Here is an 18,403-nt window from a genome sequence, read left to right on the forward strand (position 1 = left end):
AGATGGGGAGAGCTGGAGGCAGCTGCTGGCACACGATGTCCTTCCCATCCCAGATCTACGAAATAGGGAACCTGCTCCCCCCTTGCTGGCACTTGGACCGGGATGCCCTGCGTTAGGCTTTCTCCTGTTCGTGTTTTTCTGTCCTCCTCGACCATTCCCCAGGAAGAACAAAAAGGCAGATTTAATTTCCCAACCCCAAAGCTTTGTGGAAGACTCCTAGCAGCGAGCAGCGTCCTTCCAGCTGGGTACAACGTGCACGACGGGGGAGGTTTTGCTCCTTCCCGAGTTTGTGCCTGAGTTGGGTGCCTCCCTATTTATTTAGTGACTTTTCTTCCTTGCTGGTCTCTGCAATCAGTGCAAAACCCGGGCTGTCAGTGGTGCTCTCCTCTGGCAGGAGGCACGTAGCTTAAAACAAACTGGTGAGCAGGCAAGAAAAGGATGGCTGAGGCTTGTTGCAGATTGCAAGCTTCTCGTTAGCTTTTGCCTCCTCCTCCTCTACCTTGCCCTTCCCTTGGCTCCTTCGCCTCCCCCTGGACCTGCACTTCAGTTTTTTTCTTAAGGGCTCCTTCTGTGCCGCTCGTGATTGATTTATTTATTTTCTAATTGATGGGAGCACTGACAAGAGTTGATTAGTTGTGGGGATGCATCCTTCCTTGCAAAGCTTGTGACCGATTTCCTTCCTTCCTCGAGACCAGGGTGAGCTTTCTTCTATTTGCCTCCCAGAGGTTTCGTGTGCCGTGGCCTTGCATGGAAGACTCCGTGGGCTTGTCCTGAATGTGGTGTTTTTTTTTTTTTTGTGGCAGCTCATTCATTATAAAGTTTTAATGAATTTTAAGGACGTTATGAAAGAGGAGCGTGTGGTTAAGGAATGCTCTCGGCTCCTTTTTGCCCTGGAAGCTCGGGGCCGTGCTGTTCTGTGCAGAGGGGCTGGATGGAAAGCGAGCATCTGAAAAAAAAAAAAAAGGCACGTCCCCCTGCGCTTAACCTTGCAGGTCACCTGGAACAGGAGGAGATGGCCAAAAATGCAACCTGAAAATGTTTAGCCGCCGCTGTGTATAATGAGGAAATATCTGCCTACATCATCGCTTTGTAACTTTTGAAAAGTATGACTTAAAAAAGGAGAGGGGGGGGGGAGAGGGAGAGAGGGAGCCGCGACGCCGCATTTTCCAGAATGAAAAACACAGGCTACTTGTTCAGTCAATTCAGTTTAGGTCAAATGTAGTTATGAAAAACAGATGATTGCTGGTGATCAGGCTGTACTTTGACAAATATCCCATTGTTTGAGCGCTCGGCGATTTCTTCAGAGCGTTACCCGGTGCGGGGCTGGGCCCTTGCCTTCCTCCAGCTCGGAGCCTGGCGGCACGCGGAGGGCTGGGTGCTGCAGGCCAAAGGTGTTGGCTTCTCGGGAGGAGGGATGGCATGAAAAAAAACCACTCAGTGCAAAATGGACGTGGTTTGCACTGCAGGTATTAAAATACGAGCTCACTGGGGGCCTTCAGAAATATTTGGGATGATTCTTTCCGTGTTTGCCTTGCCTCCTGCGCTGCAGAATAAAGGTTGATTTGGTGGGTGCTAATATTTGTCTGGGAGAAGCTCCTTAATGCTAGCTGGGGTACCTTAGCCCCGTGTAGCTTTGTTATTTATTCTTTTATGGTTTTCCCCTACAAAATACTCGCCTGTCATTGAGGTTTCACAGGCAGGGCTGGTTAAAGCAAAGGACGCATGTGTCCTGGGGCAAGTCTGTCCTGGTGAAAGACCTGCTGGGTCTTGGGCTCCTCTGCTTCCTCGCTGAGTGGTGGTGCTGTGTGGCTGCCAAGTGGCTCTGGAAAGGGGGCTCTACTTAATCAAAAAATTGCCAAAATTGCTTATTTTGGGCATTTCAAAATTTCTAAGGTTGAGAGGCAGTGGGGACAGATGTGTACTACAAGACTGATTTTGTTGGAGAGGTTACGTGAGTTCCCATGGGAATGTTTAGCAGTTTGTAGGATCTTTGTAGGATCTTTGTAGGAAGTTGTAGGATCTTTCCTGAAGTCAATATCCATCCGCTGGGGAATCTGACAGCTTTTGGGATGCGAGGGGCTAATCCTGGGTAACGAAGTTGGACAACTCAGGAGGCAAACTTCTCTTTCTGTGCCTCGTGGTGTCTTTGTGTGCCTCGTACCAAGCAAGCAGAAGCTCATCGTCCGTGCCTCGAGGTGGTTTATGACCCAGCACAGACCAGTTTGTGTCCGTGGGCATACTGGGGAGGAGATCTGTGGTGGATCGGAGCAGGTGGATCAGGTGGGTGTGCTCGGGAGGGGCATGCAGATGACTGGAAAGTCGAAAAGCAGGAATCAGACTGATACAGAAAAAGCCATTTTGTGCTAAGAGAAGGTCTCCTGCGTGCCGGTCCTTGGAAAGCTTACAGGAAATATTCCATTAGCCGCTGGGAAGGCCAAAGGTCTCTATTTGTGTATGGTCCTGGGCACTGGCATAGCTTTTAGAAACGTACACTGTTACGTGATGTATTTTGTCATCCGAAAACACAATCAAAGCTATTAAAAATATGGAGAAATGGTTTTTGTTTGACTGCTTATCAGCGTCACCGGTCTTCTGGGTACGAACGTGCGTTGGATCCTTTGTTGTGCTGCTACCACTCAGAGATAAACTTTAGACTATTAATCACCGGCGAAGATTAGGCTCTCCAACAAATCTTAATTTGTGCATGTTGCTTTCTGCTCCTTTTGAGCAGTATTAACTCCAAGGAACTGTGAAGGCTCGAGCTGTCATCCCAGAAAAGTTTAATGTCCTTCTCGCCTTTTACAGCTCAGTGCGCTCGGCGCTTCACTTCATTTGTCAGGCACAGCAACTCCAAATTTGGAGCCCTCCTTCTTCCTAGCTATTAAAAACTACAATTTTTAAGATCAGGCAAGGCCCCCAGGGGAAATATTTTAAAGTATTGGAGTCTTTCTGCGCGTTCTTTCTGGATGAACGTATTTATTCTTAATAATTGAGGATCGATTTGATGCACACAGAAATACGGCTCGAAAAGTTTGGCTACGTGTTCAGTGCTTGGGCATGCAAAGCAACTCTTCAGCTGGGGTGATGCGATGTTCAATAGCACGTTGGGCTGGGGCAACAGCCTTCTGTTTGGTGTGGTTTCAGGGAAAGCTGCGGTCCCCAGTCCTGGCGAAACGGGAGGACAAAACAAATGACACTTGTGTAGCAGAAGCTGAAAGCCTCGCGCTGCCAAGCTCTCGTTAAACGAAGCCGGCAGCTCTGAACTGATGACTGAGCAGTAGCAAATCCGCTCTATTTTTCTACTGCTACTAAATGGAAAAGAAAACACGTCTCTGGTTGACATTTCAACCTATTAAAATGTGATGGAAGTGGGATTTGCATCTTGCGTGGCTTGGAAGATTTACTATGGCCGCTTGTCTGTCACATTAGGAGAACTCGCTTCACCCTGAAAATCCCCGAATTTCACAAAAATCCTTGCCCTGAGCTGGGTGCAGCTTCCTACCTGCCCTCAGCTCCCCTCGAGGCTCAGCTGCAGTCGCCTGCACAGGGCAGGAGCAGAGCTCCTTGGAGGAGAGCAACCTTTGTGTGTAGGGAGCTTTGTTCTCCCTTTCTTCATTGGTGCACTCAATCTGAGCATGTAGCCTCAGTCCTTCCAGTCCTTTCCCCCCAGATTTTGATGAGCAGCAAAGTTTCTGGGGTACCATGTTAAACCTTTCATCAGTGGCTGGACCCGGGTTTGCATTTGGGGAGAGACGGGGGGTTTTTGGTGGTGGACTTCCTTCCAGAATTGCACTTTGCAGCCCGGCAGACCCCTGCAAAGGCTCCGCTGCCTGCAGAAATAAACTTTACTGGGGGGAGAGAAAGATCCACCGCGCAGATAGAGTCGTGCTGCTGCCTTTGTCCTGCGGTTTCAGGGGGAGGTTTGCTGCGTGCTCGGCCCCGTCTGCCTTTGAAGATAAGAGCACCCCAGGCTCGGCGACCCCAGCTCTGGGCAAGTCGCTTCTTCCAGCTCTGTCAGGCAAGTGGGTTTTTTTTGGAACAGAAAATGTGGAAGTGTAATCGCCGTTTTCCTTTATTTTTTAAAGACTTGGTCTGTTCCGATCTGTAACCTCCGTTTGCCGTGAAGCTCTGACACAAGGAGCCACGGGCACTGCGAGTTTATGTGGGCACTGACATCTTTTGGGCAAACTGATGGAAAAAAAAAATCCATCCAGGGCTATCAAATAAAAACGATGCTGCTTCTGGCTCGGGCCATCCCGGCGCTGGAAGCTGAGAGCTGGTGCTGGAAAAGCCGGGCTGTGCTCACCCAGGAGTTTGGAGCAGGTTTTTCCCCAGTGTTAGGGGCAGGATGCTTGGCTGGGGCTGTGCTGAGCTCTGCCACCATGCAGCACTTGCACATGCAGGTTTTGGAAACTGGGAAGTTCCTGCTGGCTAAATTCAGTTTTTTTTTTTGTAGTTCCCTCCGAAAAACTGCCTCTGCGTGAGCCCCGTGCAGGCAGGACACGGCTCCGGGCAGCTCTCAGGCAGGAGAGCTCCGGGCTCTGGTGATGCCAAAGCTTTGGGAGACATCAAGATTTCTGTGCTTTTATTTAATTTAATTTAATTTAATTTATTTATTTATTTTATTTTATTTTATTTTATTTTATTTTATTTTATTTTATTTTATTTTATTTTATTTTATTTTATTTTATTTTATTTTATTTTATTTTACTCTATTTTACTCTATTTTACTCTATTTTACTCTATTTTATTTTATTTTATTTTATTTTATTTTATTTTATTTTATTTTATTTTATTTTATTTTATTTTATTTTATTTTATTTTATTTTACTCTATTTTATTATTTTATATTTTATTAATGAGCTTGAAATACTTCTAGCTGCTGTGCAGATCTGAGGCTACCGCTCTTTTAAACCCGGGAATTTCTGAATATTCCCAGTTACGCCAGTGTAGGTAAACATGAGGGAGGTGAAAGAACTTGGGGCATTTGACAAAATATTTCTTTCCTGGACTGAGCACTTAAAGTGCACTTTATCCTCATTTTGATGCCTTTTTCCCCTGCAGTTAGAAGGGTTCGAAATACCTACTTATTTTCAGTGAAAGCTTAGGGAGCTGTGCAGCACTCTTGATTCCAGCTTCTGAGCTTTGAGGCAAAATATTTGAGACCTGGGTTAAAATCTTGAGAGTGGGGCTAGCAGCAGGAACAGCTCGCCTGGGATTTTGAGCGAAGCAGGGATGGGGATTACCTGCCCCCTCCACCACACTGAAGCTGAACAGTTTTGGTGTCTCTGTGCTTTTCTTGTTTTTTCTTTTCAGTATTTAAAGCAAGTTTTTAATTCTTTTTAATTCCCATCATTCTTTTTAATTCCCATCATTCTTTTTAATTCCCATCATGTTGCCTGGTTGTTTTCTGTAGCCTCGGTGATGGTTTCGCCGTCCTAGGAAAATGGGAACCCATGATCGTGACCAAAGCTGAGATTTAGATGAAACTTTGGATTTCTCCTTCTGGCCCCTACCTCATGTAGGTCTCTTGGGGAGAGGGGGAAGCGTTGGGTTTTGCTCTACCATGTGGAACCAACATTTGGGAGCATTGGCTGGGGAGCTGATGGGCTCTGGGCTCTGGTTCTCTGGGTCCACCTCCGTTTCTCAATTCCCTGATCTTTACCTGGGAAGCCAGCGTTTTGCTCCCCTCTGTACCCCACAGGCCGTAAAAATTCAACCTTATCACCACGTCAAAACGTTTCTCCTGTTGGGAAGCATCTCCCAGAGGCCGAAGGGGGGCTGAATTGGCCCCAGGAGCACTCGGCTGCGGTTTCCCTCCCCTTGGACTCTCCCAAACACATCCCCACGAGCGGCCTCGGCCCGGGAGCTCCTCCAGGGCTGCCCCTTTGGCCAGCGCAGCCGGCTGCCTGTGCTCCCAGGTCAGAGGTTGGGAAAAGCAGTAGTCAATTAAAGCTTTATTAGACGGAGCTAGCAGCTCTCTGAAAGGAGCCCGCCAAGCTCCGGCCGCTAATAAAGGCTCTTTGTTAAGGTATTTAATAAATTAACACTCGGCAGCGGGCGGCCGGGGAAGGGCGATTACAAAAGCCAGGCTCGTTAATCAGCCTGTTTACCCTCATCAAACGAGCGGCTCCATAATCTTCAGCCACCAGATTTTTTGGGAGCCGCGCGAGGCCGGGACGGAAGCGCCTCAGCGGGTCACGCCTGGGCCACGGTGTGGGGCACGCGCCAAGACAAACAGGGACGAGCGGGGCCTCTGATGAGGGCCACGGGGCAATAACGGGGTTGTGCCATCGTGGGGATCCCCCAGGCACCGCTACGCCTCGTCCCTGCCCCCTCGTCCCCATAATCTGCTTTAGTGATGCGTTTTTATCCAGCCCTCCTGCCCAGCCGTTCCCAGGCTTGAACATTAGAGGGCATCTCCTGCTCACGCTTCTTTATTTTTTATTTTATTTTTATTTTATTATTTTGTTTTGTTTTAGCGCAGCCTAATCTACAGGGCTGTCTTTAAAAAGCAAACAGAGCGTTTGACCTGCTGTGCAAATTAGCCATATGGCGAAGTGTAATATCCCGCTGACCCTCATTACCGTGCGGTATGAAAAGCTCTCCCCTTTTCACAGGTGAGCATATTAAAGCGGCCTTTTCAGCATTTTCCTCCATATAAACCTGTCTTCACTCCCCTGGCCGAGCAGTTAAAAGGCAGCTCCAGCTGCAGCCAGAAGGGTGAAATTAAAGGCTTTGCCCTCCTCGAAATGGAAAAATAGATCTCGCTTCCTAGCGGCAGGGCTGGGGAACAATACGCTGGGGTAATGGCCTGCTTTCCTGCGAGGAAGGAGCCCAGCTCCTTTGAGACAGAGACGTCCACCTCGCAGCGAGGGGGAAAAGGGGGATCCCACCCTGATGCCTGCGTGGTTAACTGCCTCGTGGCTGGGCTGGGGGAGCACCGAGAGCTGTGCCAGGCCCCGCTTCCAGCCCTTGTACTGGGGAAATCTCCTCCGCTTTGCTGCAAAACTTGAAAGGATCCCAGTGCATCTTCGCCCCGGAGAGAGGAAAGGGAGTGCTGGAGCTCCTTCTGGGTTGGCTTTCTGCTTGTGCAGCTCTCGATGTTTCTCAGAGTTTCTTTCAGCTGCCTGGCTGAGGACGGAGGCACGAGGAGCGCTTTGCTCCTCCGGTGTGGCCTGCAGCCGCGCTGCTTGGCCTTCCTTCGCAGTGCTCCGTCTCAGTTTTTAAGGACTCGAATTAAAGTCCACGAAGTCAGTCTGTTCCTATCGGCGTGGCAAGCCCCAAAACATCAAATTTGCTTTGTGCTAATTCACCTGACACACTGAAGCCTGGCCTTTACCCGTTTACAGAAGAAATGGGTTATGTTCCTCCATCCTAGGTAGCAGATGGAGTAGGGCCAAGGCCAAATCCTGCTGGTGCTGGGCCGGTCAGAAGGAAACATCTCCATGTGCATGCCCACAGCCCTTTTGCTCATCAGAAGAAGCTCACAGCACAACAAGATGTTGGCTAGCAAATGGATCCAGCCAGGAGACATCAGGATGAGGGAACGGTGGCCGGGCCGTGGCCGATGGTCGCTGGGCCTCGCAGGGAGAGGCTCGCCTCCAACGCGGTGCTCGCCCTCTCTTCCCCCCACGCGATTTTCTGGTTAGCTTTATCGCTTTGTTTTCAGCACCGAGGTGGTGTTTACAGTAAACAGGCGGTTCCATCGGGCTGAGCAAGGGCCTCCTTTTTGATCCTGATTCAGCAAGGCGCTTACAAGCTCGCTTTGGAGCACCTGCGTGCGTACCCGGCTGTCTCTGTAGAGTTCCTCGGGAGTGTTTATGTTTTTAAAGTTAAGCATCTGCTTAGCAGTTGGACTTCTTTGTGTTTCATTAGTGGCTACTCCTGTTCTCTTGTTCTGAGAGATCCTCCTGGCTTGTTAAATGGATTTTTCCAAGCTCATTTTTTTTTGTGTGTGTCTTATTTCTAACTAGCCTACAAACTTCTGCTGGGTTCAAGTGCCAACCGATTGTTTCTCCTTAAAACAAACTGCCTGTTTTAGGTAATTTGGAGGCAAAAGGTGGTTGCTTTCTAAGATTTTAGAAGTTATGTGCTGCTTTTGACAAAGTATGTCACCTCCAAAGGGCTGTCGTGAGTTGTTGACCCATCAGGACAGGGGTTGTACGTGTGGGTCTGATCCTGTGTGTGCCCACGAAACTCTGGGGTACAAGAGGGGAGTAGCAGTGAGATCCCGGTTTGATCGAGTGTCCCTTCAGCATTGATCTGATGCCAGGCATTGTTTGGCACTTTACACAAATTAAAATGAAACACTAGCTACAGGGGCCGTTTCAGCCAGGTGAGGGGTGACAAATCACAGCGCCCTTGCTCAGTGACGCAGAGGGGAAAAAATATACTGTTACTTGCTGAAATGAGTCTGGGGTTGGCTAAATCGTGAATATAATCCTCAAAATGGGAGTTCTAGCCCCAGTTCTGGCCCTTCTTCCTCAGAGGACATGACACATCAGAAATAGCTGGTGACCAGGACATTTGGAGACTAGGCTGGGAAATAAGCCATGTGTAAAAATACCTGGAGACTTCAAAATCTCCACGAAGTCCAAAATCTTCAAAATCTCTCTACTCCAATCTCCTGCTCAGAGCAAGTCACCTGTGAGTTCTGACCAGGGTTCTCAGGACCTTATCCAATCTGGTCTTGAAGATCTCCAGGGATGGGGACTGCAAAACCTTTCTGGGAGTAAAAAAGGTTTGTTGTAAAAAAAGGTTTTTGTTAAAACTAGTCAGAACGTCTCTGTTTCATTTTTGCTCACTGTGTCTCCTACCGTGCACCACCATGAACAGCCAGCCTGGCTCCATCTTCTCAGTGACCTCCTTGTAGATATCGGAAGGCTGCTATGAGATCTCCACATGTTTCTGGCTGCTTTTGCAGCAGGGACACACTGCTGGTTCAGGTTCAGTTTGCTGTGTCCCAAAACTTACGGACCTTACCCACAGCAGTGCTCTTAAAGCAGCTGTGCTCGGGCTGTGTTGCTGTAAGAGGCTCCAGGGATCTTCCTTTCCCAGGTGTGTGACTTGGCATTGCCTTGTTGAATTTCATCACGTTCTTGTTGGCTTGTTCCTCCAGCCTGTTGAGACCCCTGCCCTCGAGCATATTGATTTTATCCCCAGTCTGGTTTCATCTATAAAGCAGTTGAGGCCATGTCCATGGCCTCCTGCAGGTCATTCAAGACGTCAAGGAAGGCAGGTCCCAGAACCCCCATTGTGGTTCTCCACTTGTTAGAGGCCTCCATGTAGAGCGTGACCCATTAACCACAACCTTCAGGCCCCCGCCATCCAACCAGGTATTTACCCATTGAGCTGATCCGTCATTCAAGATGATGTCTTGGATACACTGATTTGGATTTTGGGAGCTCCACGTTTAATTCTCCTTGTGAACAAGGAGCAAAGTAAAACACTGAGCTGCTTCTCAGGAAACCTTTGTGCAAGCCCTTGAGGTGCCTGGAGAGGAGTAGAGCTGCTGATCTCTGGCTCACTGTGCTTTTGTGAGATGCTGTGGAAGTCTCTTTTAAGAGCAGGAGAATTCCCAAACCATGTGACTGAGAATTTTGGTGGACCCAAGTCAAAGGAGGATGAACAGCCCGTGAAGGCCAGAGATAAATCTAAGAGAAGTCCAGGTCATGCAGTAGCAAGTACAAATACATTACTAAATCTAGGTGGATCATGGGTTTAAGATTCTCGCCAAAAAGACAACCAAAGTCATCGCTGGCTGTGTGCTTAAACCAGAGCTACAGTGCTGAGAGTGCCGTGTTTCACGTTCCTCGGTGGATTTGAAGGCTGGCCTGAGTGAGTGGGGAGCTGCTCGTTTTGTGTATGTGATTACCTGGTGTCCATACAATGAACTAAAACAACTTGGGTTTATCAAGGCAGGAATCGGCTTGGCGTATAGATTTGGTGTGTTATCACACATCACCTTGCTTACTTGGTAATGACATTTTTGGGGAATTTTTGGGGAATGTTGCCAGGGCACAGCCAGTGATATCCCCATGGGAGGGGTGGGTTATCGACGGCACGTATTGCCCAGTTGTACACAGCTGGTAAATTTGCATTGCATTAAGTACGTGGAGTGGATTTCTGCTTCCAAACTAGCAGAAATTTATTAACCCAGAATACGTCTACATGTTCTGGATGAAAAAAGTCCCATTTTACTGGGCATTTTAATTATTTTTTTGAGGACAATAGAAGAATAAAGCTTAGAGCATGCTTTTCCCATGTAATTCACAACTAGATTTGCTTTCAGCTCTCTGCCGCTCCTGTGTTATGAAACTTTTTGTCTTTTTTTCAGCTGTTGTTTTTGCATTCTTGTGATTATATTCTGTTTTCCCTTATGTTGGAGCTCATCTACGATCTTAATTATCTGCCTCTCATTGCCAACTCTGTGAACTCTGCAGCTAATTTGAGAAGGAAAATTTTGCCTGGTAATTTTAAAAATATGAGGCATTATTGAGGGTTTTTCCTGGACCGGTGATTAGAACAAAAGTCTAGTTTGGAAGTGTAGCTTTGGACTCTTCCCGCTTGCTTAAATAGAGAGAATGAGAAGTGGGGGAAACCTGTTGTAATTAAAACTAAATGAGTAAATGAGAAAAGGACCTCCTTCTCTGCTCCCCAGCATGATTTCCTTACAGTTTGGATTGAGTTTACACGAAGCAGAGCCTCTCTAATGATCTGTGTTAGCCGTGTCTCGTTTCTGTAGAAGTTCCCTGGTGAATTTGGGAGTCAGAGAGGCTGGGGCTGGGACCTGCTCCCTGCAGCAAGCAGCCCTCCGTGTGCCACGTGCTGCGTGAGATCTGCGTGTGCCTCACGGGTTTCCTTCCGGAAGAAAAACATGTTGCAGGTGCAGCAAGAAAAAATAGCTACTTTTAAGAGAAAAGGGAAAAGAAATAAAATAAGTTGGGTTGTTTCCCATTGAGGGGACATGGCAGGCAGGAATTTGACATGTACACGCACAGATCTGTGCTTATTGACTCACATGGCTCAGCTTGGTTCAGGTGCTTTTAGCGAAGCATTGGCTGATGAAGGCAGTTTTGGGCTCAAGTACGGTGCCATGCTGAAACACTCGGGAGATTTGGGGAATAAATCTTTTATTCCGGCAGTTCCCTGCCTGGGCAGATGGTGGTGGACCTGCCCACGCTTCTGGTGGCTGCTACCAGGGGCTGAGCCCGGCTGAGCAGCCTGGTGATGCTCTCAGCCACCTCTCCCGATACCTTGCGTACAGCATGCAGGTCCCAAGCCTTGTCTTTGAAAACTGGAGGTAATGACAGGATTGGTTAAATGTGGGAAAAACCGCCAGGCCTGGGGCTGTGAGAGGAGAATTGGATCAAAGTGTAACTACTCCGTGGTGTTTCCAGATGAGTAGTCTATAAAACATGGGGTCTTGTAGTCTGTTCTGGGTATTTTTTTGGTGTGGTTTCTTTCTGTTTGTTTGTTTTTTTGTTTGTTTGGTTCTTTTTTTTTTCTTCTGCTTTTTTTTTTTTTTTTTTTTTTTTTTTTTTTTACTCAGAGGAAAATGATATTAAAATAGAGTGCATAGAAGAGGAATAATATTATCTGAAGACCTGATAAGTTGTATTGTCCTAAGTAGGTCAAATGTGGGAAACTGGGTGGTCTAGCTCAAACTGCCACCAAGGGGAAGAAAGACTTCCCGTTCTTGAGAAAATGTAATACATGAGCGATGAAAAGGTCTAGGGGGATGATGGAGGAATGCGCTTAAGAGAAAAGGATGAAATAGTGGACAAGAAAAATGTGAATAGTGTCAAGAGAGATTTTTGGGAGGAGAAGTTCTTCTTTGGAACAGGCTCTCAAGAGAGAGTCCCTCATTCTTGGGCCATTCAGAAAAGGCTGAAGAAGGAAAAGGCAGGGAACAGTGCATTGGACGGGAGAGGGCTTTGGTCAAATTGGCAGGTCTCGGGGCCATAAATTTTAGGGAAATTGTTAAAGTGTGAATATGGCCTACATTTTTTGGGAATGCTTTCAAAGGGCTTTGCTGTTCCTTCTCCTCTATAGCCATTTGTGGGGTTGGAACAAGGCAGACCTGGCATCCAAAGCCTCCCAGGCACCCTGTGGGGCTGAAGGGCCTTCTCAACGAGGGGGAGGCAGGTTTGTAGGGAATCCTTCATACGATATCTCCAGCCCAGCTCAGATCACTCTTGCTTCTAGTGTCTGTGGAAAACTTCTCCTGATAAACTGCAATCCAAATTCATTTAACGTGTGGAGCATATGATTATGAAATCGGTTCAAATGCTTCACTTTCCTCACGCCACCAGTAAAACAGGAACGTAAATCATTTTCAAAAAATATCGCCTTGTGGTGTGTCCTTGGTGACTGAATAGCCAAAAAGTGGGGTCTGTGGGTTCAGCTCTAGGCCGGAGGGGACACATACATGACCCCACCTGGGGACTTCTGCCTTTCCTACCACCCAGTGACGGCCTGAGGAGAATTTGGTCACGCCATGAGGAGAATTTGGTCACGCCACGGGGAGAAGTTTTGTCACGAGGTGAACAGGCCCCGGGGGAGGCCTTGTGGTGTTGGGGGAGGACGTCAGGGCCGTGCTGGAAGCAGAGCCCCATGAGGGTTGACTTGTTGGCCTTCTGAAAGAAATGTGTGACGAGGGTGGGGTGAGCAGGGAGGAACTCTGCTCGCTGCCATTAGAAAGCTCACTCAGAGGGAAGAGGGAAAGTGATTTCAGCTGAACTGAATTGCTGTGGCGTAGTCCTAGCAGAAAGCTTCAAAATCTGGTGCTAAAATAGCTGATTGGTTTCAGACCGGCCTTCTGCTCCTGATGAACTGCTTTCCGAGCTTCCAGTAAGTCCAGGAGGTCTTGCGTAGCTTGGGGAGATGGCAGCTTGTGCGTGTTCAGTAATGAGGAGTTAATTACTTGCTGACTGCCATGAGATGTTGCGTAAAGTCACTCACGGTGGCTGGCGTGAGCGGCCCTCAGTGGTGCTCAGGGCGACCTTCTGTGGGCTCCTGGTGCTGGACATTAAGGGATTAGGGGTTAAGGGGAAAAAAGGACTCTGGTTTTGAGTTCACATCACAAGTTTACCAGCAGTGGGCTGCCCTAAATTAGCGAGTAGCCTCAATCCAGAGTCGCAGCAATGCTACCAGAGAGGAGTTGCTGCTGTGCTCAGGATGGAGATGACCAGGGTTCTTCTCCCACTTGTGTAGGTTTTGAGAGGTGAGGCAGAACAAGATTTAATTAATATCTAAAGTCAGCACACCTTGTGTGCAGGTCCTCAAAGGAGGCTGCTGCTTAGCTTGCTAGAAATTGTAGCGATCCTCCTCATTCTGGGTTTAATCTGTAAATCGCTGACTTCTGGCTCGCGGCCCTTCCCTTTCTAGGGGGAAGTAGAAGAAAGGCCAACTTTTGAGAAAATCAGGAAGACATGCAGCATGGTATGGGAAAAGCTGGTTCCCAGATTTTCTGAAAAGCTTTCAGTTTAAAATGTCAGATTGCTTGCAAATTCAAGCTGGTGCTTAACCTGATTGCTGGAGAAAGGCTCTGCTCTGTACCCAGTATGGAGTTGTCCCTTACTGGGGTTTTGACCCCAGTGATATTGGGATGGATGTGCCCTGTGTGGGCTGGGGATTGCTCTCCCCATGCACCACCTGTGCTCGGTGTCAATATTCCCCCCAATATCCAGCTACATTAAAAACTACAGCTCAGAGGTAGTAGAAATGCATATAATGTGTGTTTTTGGTTAAATTTTAGCACCACTGAGGACAGCAATCCCAGGTGGTGTAGCTGCTGGGCAGACCAGCGAGGCAAAATTTGTGCTTATGCCTCAAGCTCTGAACTGTGGAAGAAAAGGAGCAAGTTGGGCTAAAACCCTGCAAAGGCTAATAGCAGAAATTTTCAAAGTCCCCTTTAGCTGAGGGCTTTTTAAGGCAGCCTGGTTGTATAATGACAGAGGAGCTGGAGAATCGTTCAGTTGGCATGGGATTTTCTTATTTATTTATTTATTTTCTTGGTAGAAGAGGTTGATGTCTGGGGCCTTTCTCGGGCAGGTGATATTTGTTGTTGTGTTTTGTTTGTTTTGTGAATTCCAAATGAGATTTTGGCTCCTACCAGTTCAAAGCAAGGCTTTGTCCCTTCTCTGAAGTGTTTATAATCCAATTTCAGACATAAAACAGGGCGGGCGTGGGGGAGGGAGGAACAGGCAGGGATAAAACAGCAAGGTTTTACATAGCCTAGGGGACCTGGGCGGTAGGCGGACGTCTGAACGGTTCAGCAGGTAGATGGCATTTGAGGATCCTCTCGGTTGCTTTGCCGTGCCTGGGCGGGGATGCTCAGATGCAGCTCGGGTTGGTAAAACCAAACCACCTACAAAGGAACAGCTTCAACCACCAGCCACGAGGCCGGGCCCCCTCTGCCCTGCTGGGTGTAGGTGGGCAGTGCTCGTGGAGGGGAGCTTGGGTGTTCGGGTTTTGGGAGTAACCGGCTCTCATCTGGAGCCTCAGACCCCATGCGGGGTGAGGCACGGTAAAAATGGGAGAGGAAGAGCTCAAAAAAACATTTACTTTTTTCTTCAGATGCTGACTACTCTAATAAAATTGATACTACCCACACAAGTATGTTTCTGTTAAATTCTCTGACGTGTGGGGCTTTGCATCATTCTGCACCTGGGAGCCAGGGCTAGAATTTCTGCCACTCCTTCTGGCATTGTTTGTCCCCTCTTTATATTTTCTGCAGTAGAAATCTGGATGTTTCACTGTCCCCATGGTTAAGTAAATCTGATGTTTGTCCGTGTTATGGTTTGGTAGAGAAGTGGGTTGATATTGGCACCAATTGATATTGGCACAATTGATATGCCAAATATGCCCAGTGATACTGGAAAATGGATCCAGAAATGCTCACTAGATACTCAGGTACCTGGACACTTGTTTTTTTCACTCAGTGTTTACTGTAAAATTCTTCTTCGTCAGGTATGTGGATCATTTAGCAGGAAAATGTTACACAGGTATGCAGGAGGAAAGTGTGATTCGCATCTTTGATGCGGTGTGTTTTATGTGTAATTCAACGATTAATGCGAAGGCTGCCTAATTGAATTCGTCTGCTCTGTTTTCCAGGGTGCCCGAGAAACCTTTGAGAACTACTACAGGAAGCAGAGAAGAAAACAAGCCAGATTGGTCCTGCAGCCTCCTTCCAACATGGTACGATCGTCCCCTGCCTTCAGTGGTCGGGGCTGCTCCGCCTAATAAAGGAGCTGAGGGTTGTCTCTGTGCACATTGTTCCTTGTGGGTGGTCTCTTATTTGTTTCCCTTTTTGCTGTCCTTCTTTGTTTTAACTTTTGCTCACTTTTTTCTTTTTTTTTTCAGCATGAAACTTTAGATGGCTACAGGAAGTATTTTAATCAAATTGTAGGGTAGGTATCCTTTTTTATACACACGCTTGCTAAATATGTGTGTGCTGTGTTGTTGAGTAGCCCAGAAAGAAAGAGAGAGGAGGAAATATTGATTTTTTTTTGACAGCCCTTCAAGGGAGCCCAACCAGGAAAAAAGCTTGGTGAACTTTGCTGTGTCGCTGGTGTGAGCGCTGAGGAACCTGTCAGCTCTTGCACCAGCAAGCACATTTCTGGGAATTTGAGGGAAAATAGGCTCTGTGGACTATGTGCAGCTACTTGCCCCACTAATGAGGTGAATAGGCCCTCTGCCTTAATTATTCTTTAATATTTGATAATTATTTTCTTATTTTCGTGCTAAAGGAGGTGATTCTCAAGTGACTGTTTTGCGTCTGTTCCTATGAACCTATTGCAGTCAAATTTGACACAAGTCATCCAAAACCAGCTGAGGTCTCAGTGGAGACAACCTAAGACCGTTGATCTAGAAAAAAGAGGGTACAAGGTTGAAATTTCTTCAGGAAAGACTGATGATAATCATTTCAGCTTGTAATTGTGACCCTTGTGAGCTCAGTGTGTGCTGCTGACCTCCTAACACAGCTTCAGGTTCCTGGGCTGGGTTTTCCCTATGAAAAACACAGCTGAGGTTTTGTGCAGTAGTGTTTAATATGTTTTTTTGTGACGCTCGCTCCCTGAAACACGCTGCTGCTTTTTGAGCAGCCTGTTTGATAAATGGGCACTGGAGTGAACTGATTGCCTCTAAATGGTTGGGAGCGCGCGGTGTCTCGGGGCGCGAGGGAGTGTTTTCCCTGCAGTGAAGGTGTTTTCCCTGCAGTTAACCAATTGTAACACGATTGCTGCTGGCTGGGGCAGAGTTTAATCAGCGGTTCTTGTTCAAATAACAGGGTGGAGAAGTTCTGCCTTTGTGTATACACAGAGATGCAGCACCAGGAATAACTAGACTTTGGCTCACTTCTATAACGCAGCGAAACATCCTAGAAAATAGCGTGTTGTTAAAAATAGGCGAAGAAAATATTGAGTGTTGTCTATATTTGGAACAAATACTGCACATCTGAGCTTGCTCTGGAGATTTGTGCATGTGCAAATTCTGCACGTCCCTCACATACAGTGTTTGCAGATCTCCCCTTGTGTCTCGAAACCTGTAACTTTCGATAACAGTGCCATTTTCTCCTCTCCGCTAGGTTTTTTGTAGTTGAAGATCACATCTTGCATACAACGCAGGGCTTGGTAAATAGAGCCTATATTGATGAGCTGTGGGAGATGGCGTTATCAAAAACCATTGCAGCGCTAAGGACGCATTCAGTAAGTAAAAGCCCCAGATTGTTCAGCTGTTGCTTGAGTTTGGCTTGACATGCTGGAAATACTGGCTTTTACAGTAGTTTTCTTTGTTTTGCCTCTTTGCCAATGACTCTTTTTTAAACAATAGAGGGAAGATACACTGCTATTTCCCCAAAAGGTTTCTTCGGCTTTTTTGGACTCCTGATGCACTGCACTTTCCTTCTGCCAAGCTTGCAATATTTTGGGGGACTGGAAATAAGAAAGCAGTGGTTCAGTATTTTCCGTTACTCGGCTCCTCACTTTTGCAAAGCACCAGCAGAGGGAGTTGGTTTGTCCTGGAATACTGGGGAAAAAAGTGTCGGTATTTGGCACGCTCAACCATGACCCTGTTAGATATTCCTTTAAAATTAATGGCAGTGAATGGATTGCTATCAAACTATAAATCATTGTGCTCAAAAAGACACTAACTAGCTTTTTTATTCTTTAATCCTGAAAGACATTTGGAAAAATTACTTATCACTTTGGTATTTCTCTGCTTGAGCAAAGAAAAAAAACCCTAAAAAAATAATAATAATAACAAAAAACAAAGCCAACTGCAAAAAATGTACAGTTCTCCTCCAGTTTTGCATGACCTGATATCATGTTGCAGTGTTTCAGCTGGGAACACTTGAGTGTTTTGCTGTTTCATAGCTTACTGAAAAGTCACCCTATTGGTTAACGGGATGAAAAAATTGCGTTTGGCCATAAAAGAAAAACTGTTAATGACTTTCCCTAAGTCTCTTTTCAAATTGTTGGGACATTTTCTCCAGAAAAACAAAATACTAAATCATCAAAATCCCATCGTTGCTCCTGGGACGGCAGCGCCATCTGAAAGCAAGAGGATGCTGCGGGGTCGTGGTGTTGCAGGCGTGCAGCTAACATGCATGGGATGCCCGTGGTACCCGAGCAGTACAGTGTCGCTGTTGTCTGCCCAGATAAACTTAAAATTTCTACGTGGAGGCACAATGTACTGCTTCCTCAAACCACGCTGAGTTTTACATTTACGTGCCCTTGACCTTGGCTTTACCGGGGCAGGTGGGAGTGCTGTGGGCTACAGACCCAGGGTTTGTGGGGTGAGCAATCACTGAGGCTTCCCGGGAAGCTCTGTTTTTGTATGGCACAGCACTTCGGGCAACTGGAATGCCACCTCCTTCCTCTAAGGCTTCCATCTTACAGAAGGGGATGAGCACAGAGGTGTATTTTAGTTTTTAGAAGAATTTTCTGCTGGCGTGATAGCCACGAGAGGAAAACGAGCACAAACATTATGTTTGTCAGTTTTACCAGCTTCGTTGCCACGACCAGTTGTTTGAAGTGATGCCAGACTTACAGCACAAAGTGGCCGCCAGATTTTTTTTTTCCAGTAATCATACAATTTGCCACAATTTCTCAATGATGTCCTTGTGGTCACCACTGACATCTCTACAGACCAGTGCCGTCCATCCCATGTTGCTGTTGAGACTGGATGGAAGGCTGTCAGCTGGTGAGGCTGTTCCACTTCTTCCCACTCCGCCAAACTCGTGCCTGGATTTTCTTCCTTGCTGTAGACTGGGACATCTTTTATCACTTCTGATAGCTTTAGGGCATTATCTTTCTTTCTGACTTTCTTTTTTGGACAGTGGAATGGAAAATGTGTCTCTTCCAGTCTTTCACATTGATTAATGGAGTCATTCCTCCTT

At 47.1% G+C, this 18,403-nt stretch overlaps 1 protein-coding gene across 8 annotated transcripts in view; it reads left to right on the forward strand.

Annotated features, from left to right (window-relative positions):
• Window positions 1-18,403, forward strand: part of EXOC6B (exocyst complex component 6B) — a 269,732-nt gene that overhangs the window by 138,824 nt on the left and 112,505 nt on the right. For all 8 annotated transcript variants that reach the window (XM_032186399.1, XM_032186400.1, XM_032186402.1 and 5 more), the window contains exons 9-11: window positions 15,121-15,204; window positions 15,370-15,416; window positions 16,592-16,712. In XM_032186399.1, the coding sequence (XP_032042290.1) occupies window positions 15,121-15,204; window positions 15,370-15,416; window positions 16,592-16,712 (252 nt within the window). The remainder of the gene's footprint in view (window positions 1-15,120; window positions 15,205-15,369; window positions 15,417-16,591; window positions 16,713-18,403) is intronic.

The sequence above is a fragment of the Aythya fuligula genome, chromosome 4 (assembly GCF_009819795.1).
Source record: "Aythya fuligula isolate bAytFul2 chromosome 4, bAytFul2.pri, whole genome shotgun sequence".
Lineage (NCBI taxonomy): Eukaryota > Metazoa > Chordata > Aves > Anseriformes > Anatidae > Aythya > Aythya fuligula.